The sequence below is a fragment of the Patagioenas fasciata genome, chromosome 1 (genome assembly GCF_037038585.1).
Source record: "Patagioenas fasciata isolate bPatFas1 chromosome 1, bPatFas1.hap1, whole genome shotgun sequence".
Taxonomy (NCBI): Eukaryota; Metazoa; Chordata; class Aves; order Columbiformes; family Columbidae; genus Patagioenas; species Patagioenas fasciata.
This window is the reverse complement of record NC_092520.1, coordinates 65,068,252-65,083,731: the sequence shown is the minus strand read 5'-3', so window position 1 is coordinate 65,083,731 and position 15,480 is coordinate 65,068,252. Positions and strand designations below refer to the sequence as shown.

Genomic DNA, 15,480 nt, shown 5'->3' with positions numbered 1-15,480 from the left:
CTACACTTAACATCTATATCCTGTTGAATTATAAAATACATATGGGCTTTGAACAGTTAATATACAAATAGCACACAAGCAAGCATGCTAAATAACAGTGCACAAATTCCTTATTTCCATCTTTTCCCTCATTTACATCTGATGTGTTCTTCTGAAGCAAGCAGGAAATCTAGACTAACCTTGCTTTCACAGGCTGATGACTGAAAAGCTGAAGTATTCAGAACTGCAGGATAATTTTGCATCTCCTGTTGCAAAAGACCCTTAAAAGACAGAATGTTGAACATGAAACGCTTTGTTCTTGATGTGGAAAAAATACAGAAAAATGGCCAATGCCAGGTTGGGTTTCTTTTTATTGTTAAAACATTAAAACAAAGCATTTCACCAAATACAAGAAATTTAGGGGTTTTCTGAAGTTACAAACATCTGAATCATCAAGAGAAAGTGTTGAGCTATACATAGTCCAACATTAATCCATCAATTTAATGTATATTAGTACATGCTTAAAACATGGCCCAAATACGAAATCACAAAATAAGTACCTTGATGCTTCTAAGTCTGAGACAAGTAAGTCAGAGAATTGAGTGCAATCAATTTCCAACAGTGACTATACACTCAATTACAACCTCAGGGCAGAATTATTCCAGAACGATTGGTGGTTTCTCCTGCCTGGCTCATTCACGTTCCATTTGGTGAGAATTTTGATTTTGAGAATTTGATAAAAACATTTTGAAAAATACAACATTTAACAAATGTGAAAAAACAAGTTCAGTCTTCACAGGAATATATGGATTGCTTGTCAGTCCAGTCCTTAATTGCCCGTATGTTTTACAAATCTTTACAAAACTAATTTGTATCCATTTTGGTTTCAAAAACATAGTACATCTGAAAAATAAAATATGACTCTACTAATGGGTAATACAAAGACATGAACACATATTTAAAATTACTCCCGAAAGTAAATAATTTCTGTAACACAGCTATAAGACAAGTTAAACATAGTACAATAAACCATGCATCTTCTGACTTGTCAGATCAGCTAAACTACTTGGTTAACATACAGCAACACTTTTGAACACTTCTGTAAATCCAGCTTTTCTAGTAAAAGGAAAAAAGATTAAATTTGTTCTTCAAGTGGTTCAAGGCTGTCCAAGTGTTTTTTAGGTGTATCATCACTATGACGGCTTTGGCAATGGGTTAAATGTTTCTTAAAGCCTCGGGGAAAATTTGATTCAAAATTACAACGTGGACACTTCAACAAACTTTGACCATGAGCAGCAACATGGTTTTTAAGAAGAGACTCCAAGAGAAAGGCTTTGCCACATATTTTACACTTGTAGGGGCTTTGAACATTATGTTTGTTAACTAAATGGTGCAAGACAGCACCTTTTTTCATTGCACGACAGCAACAAATTTTGCAATAATACTTTCCCTTGCCACGTTTCATGTATTTTGCTATTTCTTCCTCAGAGATGAAAGCCTCTTTCTCTTCAGTGAACTGCAGCACACATGGTGGCTGCATGGGAGCAGCTGCATCTATTTTGCCCTCTTTGCCGTAATCAGATGACTCCATATCATACTGCTCTTGGTCACTGTTGGATTCTTGCTCCTTTATCTCCATCGAGTCCATCTCTGTTTTTCCACACTCGCTGCTATTTAGCTCAGAATCTGAGTTCTCCTGGTTTTCCTTCTTGGGCTTCTTTTTTGGGCATGAATATAACAAGTCTTCCGGTGATTCTTTGGCTAATATTGATTGTTCAGCATGTGAGAATAAATCATCCAGTGGTTTCTGATCATGTAAACTGTGAGAAAGAAAGTCACTCTCACCAGACTCACTAGGTGTCTGGGGCTCGGAGGAAAAACCTGGAGCAGACTTGTGAGGCTCAGAAAACAGGATGTTCTTCTGGATTTCAGAAGGTACAGTAGTTTCAGCATGTCTCTGGACATCAGAGGATAAAGCAGCAGCAGGCTTCTGCATCTCAGAAAACACAGCATGCTTCTGAACATCAGGGGAAACAGATTTCTGGGAGTCAGTAAAAAGAGCTTGTCTGGGGGTCTCAGGAGAAACAGAAGGAGCAGGTTTCTGGGACTCAGTAAAGAGGCCATGTTTCTGAATTTCAGGAGAAGCAGATTTCTGAGACTCTGGAAAGGAAGCGTGCTCCTGAACTTCAGGGGAAATGGGAGCAAGTTTCTGGGCTTCAGAAAACAGGCCATGCTTCTGGGCTTCAGGAGAAACACGAGCTGATTTCTGGGCTTCTGCACAGAGGGCATGTTTTTGGCCTTCAATAGAAACAGCAGAAGTAGACACCTGATTCTGAGTCTCAGAAAAGACACCACGTTTCTGGACATCAGTAGAAACAGCAGGATTAGATTTACGAGACTCTGGGAACAGCGCTCTTTTCCGAGGTTCAGGGAAATGAGCCCGTTTCTGAACCTCAGATGAAGCAGCGGAGGTGGATTTCTGGGTTTCAGAAAAATACATAGATTTCCGGGACTCAGAAAGTTTCCAAGATTCAGGAGATACCGAAGCACCAGGCTTACGGACCTCAGGAAAGAAAGCAGGCTTCCAGGAGTCAGAGGAAACAGTGTGACTAGACTTTCGAAGTTCAGGAGAAACAGGGGGAGAATGCTTCCACGTGTCAGGGGACAGAACCGGTTTCCAGCCTTCAGGGTAAACAGATGAGATGGGTTTCCAGGGCTCAGAAGAAACAAGAGTAGACTTCTGGGATTCAGAAAAGGACGTAGATTTCCACGAGTCAGAAACAAGCCTCCTAGGTTCTGGTGACCCAACAGGGCCAGACCTTCGGGACTCAGGGGCAGACCTCCGGGATTCTACGGACACCGACACGGCAGGCTTTGGAGCCCAGGGAGAAACCGTGGAAGACTTCTGCACCTCGTGAGGTGTGGATCTCCAGGGCTCAGGGGAAACAGTCGGACCAGGTCTCCACGACTCTGGCGAAATTGCAGGAGCTGGCCTCCGGCTTTCAGGAGAAGAAGCAGAAGCAGGCCTACGCATTTGAGAAGGATGTCTCCGGGGCTCAGGAGAGCCAGCTGGGGCATACCTTCGTGGTTCAGGGGATCCTGCTGGGGTAGGTTTCTTTGGTTCTGGTGACACAGCTGGGGAGTATCTGCGGGCCTCCGGAGAGACAGCGGGAGAGTGGCGGCGGGGGTCCGGTGATACAGCAGGGGAATGGCGACGGGGCTCTGGAGACATTGCCGGGGAATGGCGGCGGGGCTCCGGGGACACAGCTGGGGAATGCCGACAGGGCTCTGGGGACACAGCCGGGCCTGGCTTCTGTGGGTCAGGGGACACAGCAGGAGACGGTTTCTGTGGGTCAGGGGACACAGACAGGGACGGCTTCTGTGGGTCGGGGGACTCAGCAGGAGAAGTCTTCTCTGAGTCTGAGGATACGGCTGAGGCTAACTTCTCTGGATCTGGAGATGCGGCCTGGGCTGACTTTTCTGGATCTGGGGACATGGCCTGGGCTGACTTCTCCAGCTCTGAGGAAGCTGCCTGAGACAACTTCTGGGGCTCTGGGGACACTGATGATTTCTGAAGCTTGGAGGAAACAAGAGGTTCTGATTTGGGGAGTTCAGGAGAAAAGGCAGTTTTACATGACTCAGGGGAAAGGGTAGGTTTCTGTGGCTCTGATGTGACACTTTTTTTGGAGGAATCTGAATCTCCTTCTACCTGTTCTTTCCGCTCCCCATTCCACTTGTCAGGTGCTGCATGTTGCGCTGTGATGTGATAATACACGTTGCAATACATCTTGCTGGTAAAGAAACACTTGTGGCAGTGAAACAGTTTTGCACTTTTTTGATAAAATATAAGTTTACCCAAACCAGCAGCATCCATTTCATCACAATACTCTGGGTGTATGGTACCCATATGAATTTGTATGTTCTCATAGTCTGTTCCTCTGAAGCTGCAGTGATCACACTCTAAGCGCTCTGTGGTTTTACGTAGTATCTGCAACATGTCCATTTTTCTACAGTCTGTAACAGTTATCACAGCAATGCACCTTTTGAAGAGGAAGCTTCAGTTCCTGCAATAAAGGAAAAAAACAATCTGTACAGTTGTCAATGTTAATTTCAACTCTTTGTTATTTCCAAATAACCACATGTGCTTTTTTCCCCCTAAATTTTAGAAAGCATATAATCTGCATAGGTACTAACTACTTCATAAAGAAATCAAAGCATGGATCTCTCTAACTTCTGCAAATCATTTTACATCAGTAGAACTTGAAAAACAAAGCTTATATTTAACAATAGGCCTGCCTAAGCTGTGTAAAAAAATATCTGCAAGCAAATTGTAAAAAAGAACCCAGGTGATGAAGAGCTAAGTTAATATTTCATTTTATAAACGTGACTTGTTTTCTCAGTTGTCTTTTCTTCCCAGATTTGAAGTGGTTTTATTTATGTTACACATGTAAACTGAAGACAAAAAGTGTTATACTTTGAAACAGTGTCACTGAGATAAGGCCATTTCAAAAGTACATCTTCAGCATAAAATTTCAAAACAAATTAGGTGGTTTTGACCAAGACAAAAAAAAAAGTTCAGGAAGAAAACAGCAGCCTAAAGCCTAGGCTCCATTTTAATCTGTTAAACAGTGTTTTCTTTTCACTAATCACACGAAAAACAAAAGCCGCTGCTCATAAAGACTTTACCCATTATAAAAAGAATTTTTCCCATTCCATTATTTCATCCACTGTTCTAATAACAACAAAATACTGTTTAAAAACAACAGCACTGACTTCTTTCTTCCAGTTGATGTAGTTGACAGCCCTCTGTATTCAAAACATTGTTTGCTTCACCCCAAAGGGAAAGATGCAAATCTCTCAAAATCATTGTTTTTGCAAGACCTTAAAAAAAAAACACACACAAAAAAGAAATGTGGCATCTGAAATGCAAATAATTTTTAATGATTTGGCCAGATTCCACTATTGCCAACAGAATATATCCAGATTACCTACTACAATAAGCAGAAAGCCAAGTCTAACCACATTCTGAAAGCCATTTTCACGTAAATGTGGGAAGTATCTCTATGGTGAAAAGGAACATTTGGACATTTATGTGAAATGCACAGGCTTTTTTCTTGTAGGTTCAAATTAAACAGATGTTACATGAATAATCATGCTAACCTATCAACCTAATTTTGGGGGTCTTGTAAGACATACTGTTTCACAACATACAGTTTTTGTGTCATTTTAACATTAATTTTCCTGTCTAAACATAGACTCACAACTGATCTATAAAATATGCATCCAAATCAAGTTTTCTTAATTTATTCCTAAAGCATTTTTAGCCTGGTTTCTTATGGAAATGAGGCCTACACAAACACATTGCCCTACAGTCAACGCAAACCAAATTGGACAAAGTAATTCAAATTCATTTCAAAATTCTGCAAGTTTAATGAAAGTCAGGAACTGCATAGAAAATGAAAGAAATGTCTCCACTGAGGCTAAAGCTGAATATTTCACTTAACAGTTACTAGATCTGTTTAGTCTGTAATCAGTACATGAATGGTCAGTATGCAAATAGTCTTATAACCTAAAGAACAAGCAGTGTCTGATTCAGCTTGTAATTAAGGAAAAAGAAGGAATTAGAAATACCAGAACAGTGCGCTGTTTTGAGCTTGAAGCGGGGAGAGAATGAAAGTATATTAGCGGTGCTGCTAAAGGATGACTGTCTGGGGAGCAGAGGGCACAAATCCCTAAGAAATAAAGGTTCACCAGCTCACGGAACAACTCGGCATGCACTACGCACCCAGGTTTCACATTAAGTAACCTAAGGAATAGGTAGATTTCCAGTTGGGAAGCACAGCGGGACCACAGACAGGGCTTTAAGACAGATCCTGCTTTACATCTATGAGGCGAATGAACAGCATCCAACCGCAGGCCAGCTACACATGCTACACATGAGAACTCCGCTGCTCTGCAAATGCTGAAGCAGAAAAACATTTGAGGTATAAGTTGTAGTTTCCCAGCCATACAAAAGACGGACCAAAATGTGGTCCACACAACATTCAGTGCTGACCACAAAACACTTCCCAAAATCTTAAAACAAACTTTATATTCCTGTAAAAGATCAAAACAAATCAGAAAAATAATAGTAGTGCTGATTGGTCTGTATCTCTGCAATAACAAACAACTTGTCAATTAAAAACAACCCACGTCAGTCATGTTTTAACACTCTAAAAGACCTACGAGTCTATGAATTTGGGTTGTTTTTTGTTTGGGGGATTTGGGGCAATGGGAGGAAAGGAAGATTTCAATTTGAAAGTAAAAAATTCTGAACTGATCATACAAGCTAAAGATTACAGGTTTTTTAGAAATCACAGCAGAAAATAATTAGGACAATAAAGACATACTGCACTAATCACATTTTCAGAACTGAAAGGGAATTTGTCATTTCCAAAATTGGTGGTAATCCTGAATTGTTAATTTTTTTTTTTACCTAGAAAACCTAAAAAGGCTTTTCCAAACCGAATTTATCATGGCTTACAACAAAGTTCACCAGGCAATCTCTTCTACCCTCTTCACAATTCCCTTTTTCATATCACCTGTTTCTCTTTCTGGAGTCTTCTGTTATTCACTCCTCTCTACTTTACCCCACCACCCATCCCCTCCTTTTATTCAGTCCTATCTTACTTTACGATAGAAATTTCCATTTTCTTTCCAAATGTAACAGTGAGAAAAGGTCCCTGGCTTCCTTCCACAAACTGTCCAAGTTTCTGCTAAGAGTTTTTGATAAGGTTATTCTGGAACTGGAGAAGTTACAGGCAACTCCTCATTTTCATCTCCAGACATCCAAAGGCTGACATTCAAGCCTCTGGCATAAGAAATAATATTAAAGAGCTGCTGGTACTTTCTCTCACACTGCCATCACTCACCATTTTTAATCTTGCAACTTTAACACACCGTAGCTGGCAGTCACTGAAGAAACCTGCCTTTTGTGTTGAATTCCTTACTTAATCGAGGCATACTACTGAACAAGATGACTCCTTGGTATTACAGCACCTTAGTCAACAACTCCATAGAATAGTAAATCTAGTTTTAGAACAGTTACTGTGAGACCAGTAACAAACTTGAACAGCGCTAAGCCACTATTATCTCATGCCGTCAGTTTAAATTCTGAAGAGTAAACTCCGAAATGTTGCTGGTTCACTTAGCACATATGTGACTAGCCAGTGTATAAGATTTTCCTGTCAATCCCTCCTGATCCCTTCTCTCTTTCAGCTCAAAAGCCACTGTCTCTACATAGCTTTGATTACCGCCCTCCGCTGTACTCAGGTTTATCACACAGACAACTGCCTGCTTCACGTCTCTTTGCCATCACCTCCTGTGTCAGAACTTGTTTTGTGCTGGATCCTGCCTTGCCTAGTTGGGCGAAAATTTGAGGAAGAGCATGTCACTGTTTTCTATACAGTCCCATGCCAGCAGAGCCAGCCAGGCTAGAAACCACGTGTTTAGTCACCAGGTCCCCGTGGCTTTGGACCTGCACGAACTGATGGGATCTGTGCTCAGGGGCAGCTTTCTGGCAACACTGAAAAAGATGGACCAGACTCCCTGTGCATAAATGCTTTATTACAGACATCAAAGGGAGATAGCTCTGCACTGCTCCAACTCAAACCCATAAAAAGGGTACAGAAAATAACTGGTCCCATCAATGTGGCAGGGTGACCCACATGAACCGCAGAGGACTTCAGTGATTACTAAATACAAACATCATTCTAGTCATCTGGAGCCCCTTGAAAAGTATGAATTTCAGGATGAGAATCAAGTTGTCATGAGAGACAGGTCCCCCATGAAAGACAGCAGAAGAGAGATGGCCACTAGACTATCTCTTAAGTCTACTTGAAGACTCCAAGGAAAGACAAACAAGTTGCCACCCACCCAAGTACAGATAACTGCTCTGCAGCGTTGAACGCTGTAACAAGGGCACTTCAGCATTGCCCCTACTCAAACTCACCATTACAGGATGCGCCACACCACTGGGGCTGTCGCTGAGGCCGTGCTGCATGCCGCATTTAGGACCATGAAGTACACCACATTCCTTAGCCACTATTCCCTCCTACTTTTCTCATTTTTCATGGCTGTAACACTGAGAAAACAAATATATATACAGCCAAACAGAACTAATTATGTATAATCAGAACACATTACAATTGAAGCAGAAGCCCGAAGCCCAGTATTTATGCTTGTCCTGTGTTTGCATCCTGTCTCCACTTCAAGATGCAGTACCAGGATTCTAGAGTTTGCAATATTAAACTTCAGCTTAAGGCAGCCACAATTCAATCAAACTTTTCATGAGACATGAAGATTTCTACTGAATCTGAACAGGTAAGTGTTTCTGTCTACAAGCTCACTATATCCACAGGTATCAAGTACAGTAACAGCATCAGCACCATCTCAGCTCTCAGTTTGACTAAAGGTTTTTGCTGACCTGAAGTGACAATGGCCACCACTCAGGTTAAAAACTGCTTGAAGAGACCCAGAGACCTCAGCAGTGGGACCACCGGCCTCTACTGCTGCTCCATCAGCCACCTCTACCCAATCCCCTTCTTTCATGCATGTCTAGAACCTACATACAGAGGTTCCTACCACTAGCTCTTCCCTCTCTCCACAAAGATGCTGAAGATCCTTACACTAGTTCCTGTCCCCTACCCTTCACTTCTGGCCATAATCTCCCCTATCACAGGAAGAACAGAAAAACAGCAGAAGAATTGGTTAATGCGGACCCATACCTATCTGAGAAAAGAAGAACCATCACCATTTTTCTTCCTTAGTTCTCAGCATCTGAGAGGCCAAAGACATGATCTGGTAGAAAGAAAATGTACCCAAGAAGTCAGAGGCAATGAGATAATGGCAAATTCTCTAGTTGGCTATGTACACTGTAGGGTAACCACAAAGTGCAGTGAAACAGCATCAGCAATCTCGGTTAAGCTCATGTTAGACTGAGCAACAGAACTGGGCTAAGCTAATGCACAGAGCACACAGACCCCCTGGTATCCTCCCAAGCCGTACGTATGCTCACTTCAGAGCCAGTTCCTGGACTGAACATCCCATCATCCCTGAGGTTCCCACTGAAGATTAAGCCATACTTCCTACAGCCTCACAAAAACCTCCCAGTGGCAGAAAAGAAATGTGCAGGTGATCCTGTGTTTAAGAAAGAATCAGCCAGGTGATGGCACAACACTGACTCTGGCAGCTAACAACATGTCTCCACTTCTCAACCCCATTCAAATTCCACAGCTACCTATCTATTAACGTAGAATGTGTTTATTAAAAATAACCTGAAATTCTACATTAAGTGTTGCAAGATTTAATATATTTCTGCACTTTCCCTCTCCAGAGGATAAACTATGACAGTCATGAGGCAGTGCCACAGGGAAGCAACAAAGGGCTCAAAGCTAAAGATCTAGACTGCTTGTAAGCACAGAAAATTACAGGTTGTTTTTAATATGACACGTAGAATTTCAGAACATAGCAACAAGTAGTCTGTCATATCATTCCTCAAAATCAGACTGTCCTGGGTCTCACTGGCAGGAGGATCTATGTATCTCTACCTCTCGATAAGGAATCAAGCTTGGTGAGACACAAGCAGATAATGAGGACATGCAACACACATCAATGATGCAAGCACAGCTGGGAAAGCCCTCAGAAAGAAAGTCCTCCATTTTCTCAGATTCCCTGTAACCACACTGGATTCCCTCTATCACTCACAGCACGGCTGTTCATTTTCATCAGCCTTGGAATTCTCTTGCAGGCAAACAGTTCAGCCATAGCCTCTATCAATGAAGAGGATCGATGGTAAAGTTTGTTCCCAGCACAAGTAAACTGGATACAGCTGCACGATTGCCTCTGCTAGCAGGAGCAGATGCAGACTATTGCTGTCTTTAAGCAACAGGAAAAATGACATGTTCTTGCAGTGCCAAAAAGTAAGTGGCAGTCTGGTGGCAATATGATGCTTCTCTTGAAGCTACATCCTTGTGTTGTGACTGACAAAAGAAACAGAAGTTTAGCTCCCAGAGGAAGCTGAGCACAAACATCCCCACAGTGTGGCAGAGCAGACACTCCACACTGCAAACAGCAGGTAATGGGGCTGCTTCCAACACACCGCGAACAAGACAGGCAGCACTACGCTCCTGCTAACCCAACAGCATCCACAGGAATCCGACTACATACTCACAACCAAATTCTCAGCTACCAGCCCACCTATTCGGGCTAAGCCGCCCCAGCAACAATAACTGAACCATATCTTTAAAATTACACACCTAAAAAAGGCACAAACACCCTGACCTTATCAGCCACTGAAGCTGAGATACACCGTAAGAACATGTGAGACACCAGGTTCTGGCAGGAATCCCTTGTATCATGCGGTCCCATGCCTCCAGGAAAGGTTCAAGTCAGAGCAAAGTTGCAAACTGACAATACTTGATGCACATACGATGATTTAAGAAACACGAAGGGGACAGAACTGCTGTCTTGCAAGATTTGCACCTTTGCTAAGAGAATGACAAGTTTACACAGCAACATTAGTTCTTAATACAAGATCTAACAATACTATAAGCTGCAAAGTCAAATCAATGTTATCTATGCCAGAGTCAGGGTAGGAAAAATTTATGCCATGTAGTTCTGACAGGGCTTTCTAACTCCAAGTTCACAATATGCATAGATAGCTTCCAAAAAATGGCCCCGGAAACCTTATTTCTGCAGTGCTGAACCTGAGGTAACAAAATGTCACTGGACCCACCAGAGCACACAATCTAATCGGGAACTGTGAATAAAGGTTGTGAATCTTGGTGACAACAGGCTAAGAATTCCATTCACATCATCCTGAAAGCAAATGAGGTTCAAGGGAAGCTTATGGAAGGGCAAAATGAAATCTAAAGTCTCTATATTCCTCACTTATAAACAGTACAAGTCCAGCTCCCAGTTACCTCTCTTACTTCTGACAGTGCTGAGTTGTTATCAACTAATGAAGCTCCACGCTGCACAACTGAGCACCAAATCCTCCTAACAGCTGCACCAGCTACTACAGGCAACTACTCCCTCAGATCTCCCATAGCCCCAGAAAGGGCAGTTAACGCAGAGGAGCCTCCTTCAGTTCAAGAAGTCAGCTCTAAAACACCTCTAATAGCCAACTCGCTTTCTCCATCGCTAACGATGTAAAGATGCAACCCAGTGACTTGTTTCGAGCCTTTGGTCTGCATCTGCCTCATGGATCTCACGGGCAATTCCTGCCATGAGTGAACAGGACAGCCCCGTCGGGGACACATCCCGTGCAAAACTCCCTTTTCCCAAGGCGTCCCACAGCATTTCGCTACCAGGAAAGCAGAACTCACAGCGTGCTCCACCTGCTCCTGGCCCTGCCGGCCACCGCTTTAACTTTCAGGGAGGGCGATACCTGGTGACCAGGTTCTCCCAGGGCAGCAGCTTCGCCCCTGTCCGCCCTGCGCGGCCGCTCCCCCCGGGGCCAAGCCGCCCGCCCATTCATTCCCGCACCGCCGGGCGGTTTCCCCGCCGCCTCTCCTCTCTCTCCCGCCCGCCCTCCTCAGCCACGGCGCCGCCACTTACGCGCCGCCGGTTTTGTTCCCCCGCGCCGGCAGCAACGGGCGCCCGTCCGTGTGACCCCCCCGCCCCCCCCACCAGCGGCCGCCCACTCCCCGGGCGCGACGCCGCGGCGGGGGCTGGACAAGGGGAAGGCCCAGGCCCGGTGCCCAGGGGGAGGAGAGCAGGCTGGGCCCCGACCGGCCGCTGTGTGCGTGCGCCGGCGGCGGGAGCGGCGGAGGCGGGAAGGAACCCCCCCGCCGCACTTACCGTTGAGACAGCTCCAGGGCGGCGGCGGGGCGCCGGGCGGGGGGGAGGGGCCGAGCGCACCCCCGCCAACGGCGGTGACGGCAGCAGGCCGGGCCGGCAGCGCTGGTGGGCTCGGGCCGTGCGAGGGGCGGGGAGGTGGGGGAAGGGGAAAGGGGGAGGGGGCTCAGGGGGGGGACGCGCTGCCGAATAGCGGCCGCTTCACCGCTCCCCCGGGCCCGCCCGCCGCCCAACCGGAAGCGCCGGCGCTGCGCGCAGCCCCGCCCCCGCCCCGCCCTCCCGCTGCCTGTTCGCGGGGAACCTCGTCGCGCGGGGGGGAAACGGGCAGCGCGCGGCGCGAGTCACGTGTCGCTGCTGTGGCGGAGGCGCGCGGCGCTCACCTCCCCCAGCCCCGGGTCCGTTACGCGGCTCCCTCAGCGCGTCCTCCCCCCCCCCCCCAACCGGCAGGGGGCGCTGCAACACCGGAGGGGCTCGCGCCGGGAGGGCCGTTGGGGCGGGACGGCCGTTGGAGGCCGCTGTCCGCCCGCTGCGGCCCAGCCGGTTCCTGTTGCCCTGCGGCAGCGTCAGGGTGGGCTTGCGGCGCGGCGGCGGTTTGACAGTGCTCCGCCGCCGCGGAGAGAGCGGGTGGCTGGGGGAGCAGGCCCGGCCGTTTCCGCACAGGGGAAAATGAAACACCGGCTCAGGAGCACGCTCGGGCCGCTTCCGGGCCTCCCGCGGGCTGGGGCTCCGAGCAGGCGGCCCCGGGCCCCGCTTCGCGGGGTGGGCGAGCGCCCGGCTGTGCGGCGCGTGCTGCTGGGCGGCTTGGGGCGCGTCTGGCTCCCCCCGCTGAGGGCGGCTCGGGAAGGGGCTGCCTTAGGATGGCACGGTCTGAGCGGTGGAGTCAGTTCAAGAAGGAAACTGCTTGAGAGAGTCCAGCACAAAGCCACGAAGATGATGGTGTGGAGCATCTCCCTTATCAGGAAAGGCTGGGGGAACTGGGTCTCTTTAGCTTGGAGGAGACTGAGGGGTGACCTCATTAATGTTTATAAATATATGAAGGATGAGTGTCACGAGGATGGAGCCAGGCTCTTCTTGGTGACAGTCAGTGGTAAGAAAAGGGGTAATGGGTGCAAACTGGAACACAGGAGGTTCCACTTAAATATTAGGAGTAACTTCTTCACAGTGAAGGTGCCAGAGCACTGGAACAGGCTGCCCAGCGAGGTTGTGGAGTCTCCTTCTCTGGAGACATTCAAACCCCGCCTGGACAACTTCCTGTGTAACCTCATCTGGGTGTTCCTGCTCCGGCAGGGGGATTGGACTAGATGATCTTTCGAGGTCCCTTCCAATCCCTCATATTCTGTGAGTCGCCTCGAGCGCCCCTCACCGAAGTTTGGTGGCTTCACCACGCTGAATGTGGCCTGGAGAGTGGGGAACAATGTGGTGAGGCAAGAGAACACAGAAAGTGCTTTCTCCGGGTGTAACTGCCACAGTTGTTAACATGAATGGCGTCCTGGGGTGAGGGTCAGCTGTAGCCTGAGATGCCTTATCTGGGTGATTACATGTGCTTTTTTGTGCAGTTTGGAGAAGAGGAAGCTAAGGGGCAACCTCATTGCTCTCCACAGTTTCCAGAGGAGGGGAAGCGGAGAGGGAGGCGCTGAGCTCTTCTCACTGGGATCTGGTGATGGATTACATGGGAATGGTTCAAAGCTGTGTCACAGCACATATAGACTGGACATGATGAAACGTTTCTTTACTGAGTAGTCAAACAGTGGAACAGGCTTCCTAGAGAGGTGGTTGATGCCCCAAGCGTGTCAGTTTAACTTTCGGTCAGCCCTGAAGTGATTGGACAAAAGGATTGTTGTAGGTCCCTCCCAGCTGAAAAGATTCTATTCTGTTAACCTGTGATTGTCAGTGCAGCTCCACGTAGCTATTAAACTGACTGACTGCAGGCATTTACTCCAGGGTGATCTACATAGCTCTAGGCTTTACTGACTATATCGGTGATGCACTCCGTTCAGTTGCCTAAATATAAACAACGACTGCTCTTTGAAGTGCCCCCGAGTGTCTGAGACATCTGCACAGGGCTAGGGAGTGTGACACAGAAGACATGTATGTTTCTCCTGGAATAGTCACTGGAGACCAGGCAGAAACCCCAGAGTAATTCAGTTGTGCGTAGGTGCTTCTGGTGAGATGAATGCATCAAACCCAGGGCTCTGTTGACTGTAAGGAGAACTTACGTACCTTGCTCCAGATAGACACCTTCATACAGGCATTGAAATAAGGGCATATTGATTTGGAGCTGAGTCCTTTCCCTTCTTTAGGTTAAAAGTGTAACATCAGGTTAAACTAATTTACAGTTTACAGCAGCTTTTTTTTCTTAATTAGATTGTTATATACTGTGTGACGTTCTTTTAAAATACCGGCAAGTCTTTGTGGTCTTTTTCTGGCCCAGGATCTTCCAAGAGGTCTCTTCCTGGGTTATATTAAACTATTATATTAAATAATAAATCTCTTCCTAAATTGTAAGTGGTGTTTCCCATCAATCCCTATTAGCCATTTTCAGTGACACTTCAAAAGATTGTGTTTAAACTAGGAAAGTCAATACTGTATGCTTTTTGGGCCGTGGGTTCTTCTTCTGTCTTTCTGTTTTCTGCAGCAGTCAGTACAATGCGAGGAAAGGTCCTTCTATGTCAAACTTTCTTTCCTTCATCATGATGTTACTAAGGCAGAGCTGGGCTAAGCTCAATATTTGGCCCTCTCAAAGCTTGGCCAAGACAATTTTTTCCTCTACATTATTTGTGTTGCTCTGTCTAGTTCTGCCTGTTCCAAGACCTCTGCATTATTTATTTTGACTGAGATTTTAATATAAACAGTTAAAGCAGCCACAAATAAAACTCCTGTTAGATAGCCTTATATCTCTTCCGTGACTCCCAGCAGAAATTTTAGTTCAGTGCTGTTATAGATTTGATTTGTCATTGATGCTGTTATTGTTAGACTTACATTTCTTAAAAAATAGCACTTCCCCAACCTGTTCACCCCAATACCACATTACCAGGTAAAGCAAGAGATACTATCCAGAAAATTAAACTTATGTCCAGTTCTCAGTGGTTCTGAAACAATCAGATATTGTCAGGCCAAGTCCATTTCTAGTGCCTTTGGTTTTTATCTCGTATTAGACCTTTGTTTAGCACTTCTGAATAAATAATTGGTCTTTTGCTAAATATTTTTGCCCAATGTACCTTGGATGCAGATTTCATCAGCAAAGGTCAGATTTCCAGGCTTAAGCAGTAATTTGAGGAATTGGCTGGATGTTCGTTTCAGAAAAAAAATAAGCAATGGCACTTAACAGCTTGACAGAAATGCGTACGCTTCTTGAGCTGTAGGAGGAACATCAGGCCAGTTAGCTCCTACTGGAGATTACAATATGTTTAGCATCTCTGAAGGTTCTGAGTGTTGGGTTTTTTTCCACACAGGTTTTGTAAATTTGTAATATTTCTGCTAATACTGTCATACTGCCAAAGTCCTTCTGAAAGTTAAAAAAAACTAGGACAAGATGTAGGTGTTTTTCATTGATTCCTTCAACACACATAACTACAAAAATACTAACATTTCAAAAGAATCTCCACAGAACTGTAGTTGTCACAACTCATTTCCCCTTTTTTTTTTTTTAATTACTCCTTTCCT

The 15,480-nt window shown here is 45.6% G+C and overlaps 1 protein-coding gene across 3 annotated transcripts; it reads right to left on the bottom strand.

Annotated features, from left to right (window-relative positions):
• Positions 1 to 332: 332 nt before the first annotated feature.
• On the bottom strand, positions 333 to 12,025 carry CHAMP1 (chromosome alignment maintaining phosphoprotein 1). 3 transcript variants are annotated; one of them, XM_065829573.2, is made up of 3 exons: positions 8,745 to 8,817; positions 7,970 to 8,101; positions 333 to 4,043 (listed from the first exon to the last, which is right to left on the bottom strand). In XM_065829573.2, exon 3 carries the CDS (start codon positions 3,980 to 3,982, stop codon positions 1,115 to 1,117), a length of 2,868 nt encoding a protein of 955 aa, XP_065685645.2. In that variant the 5' UTR covers positions 3,983 to 4,043; positions 7,970 to 8,101; positions 8,745 to 8,817; the 3' UTR covers positions 333 to 1,114. The 3 variants fall into 3 exon arrangements, with proteins under 3 accessions (XP_065685645.2, XP_065685642.2, XP_065685643.2); XM_065829570.2 differs by lacking the exons at positions 7,970 to 8,101; positions 8,745 to 8,817 and adding an exon at positions 11,821 to 12,025; XM_065829571.2 differs by lacking the exons at positions 7,970 to 8,101; positions 8,745 to 8,817 and adding an exon at positions 11,578 to 11,630.
• Positions 12,026 to 15,480: the final 3,455 nt, after the last annotated feature.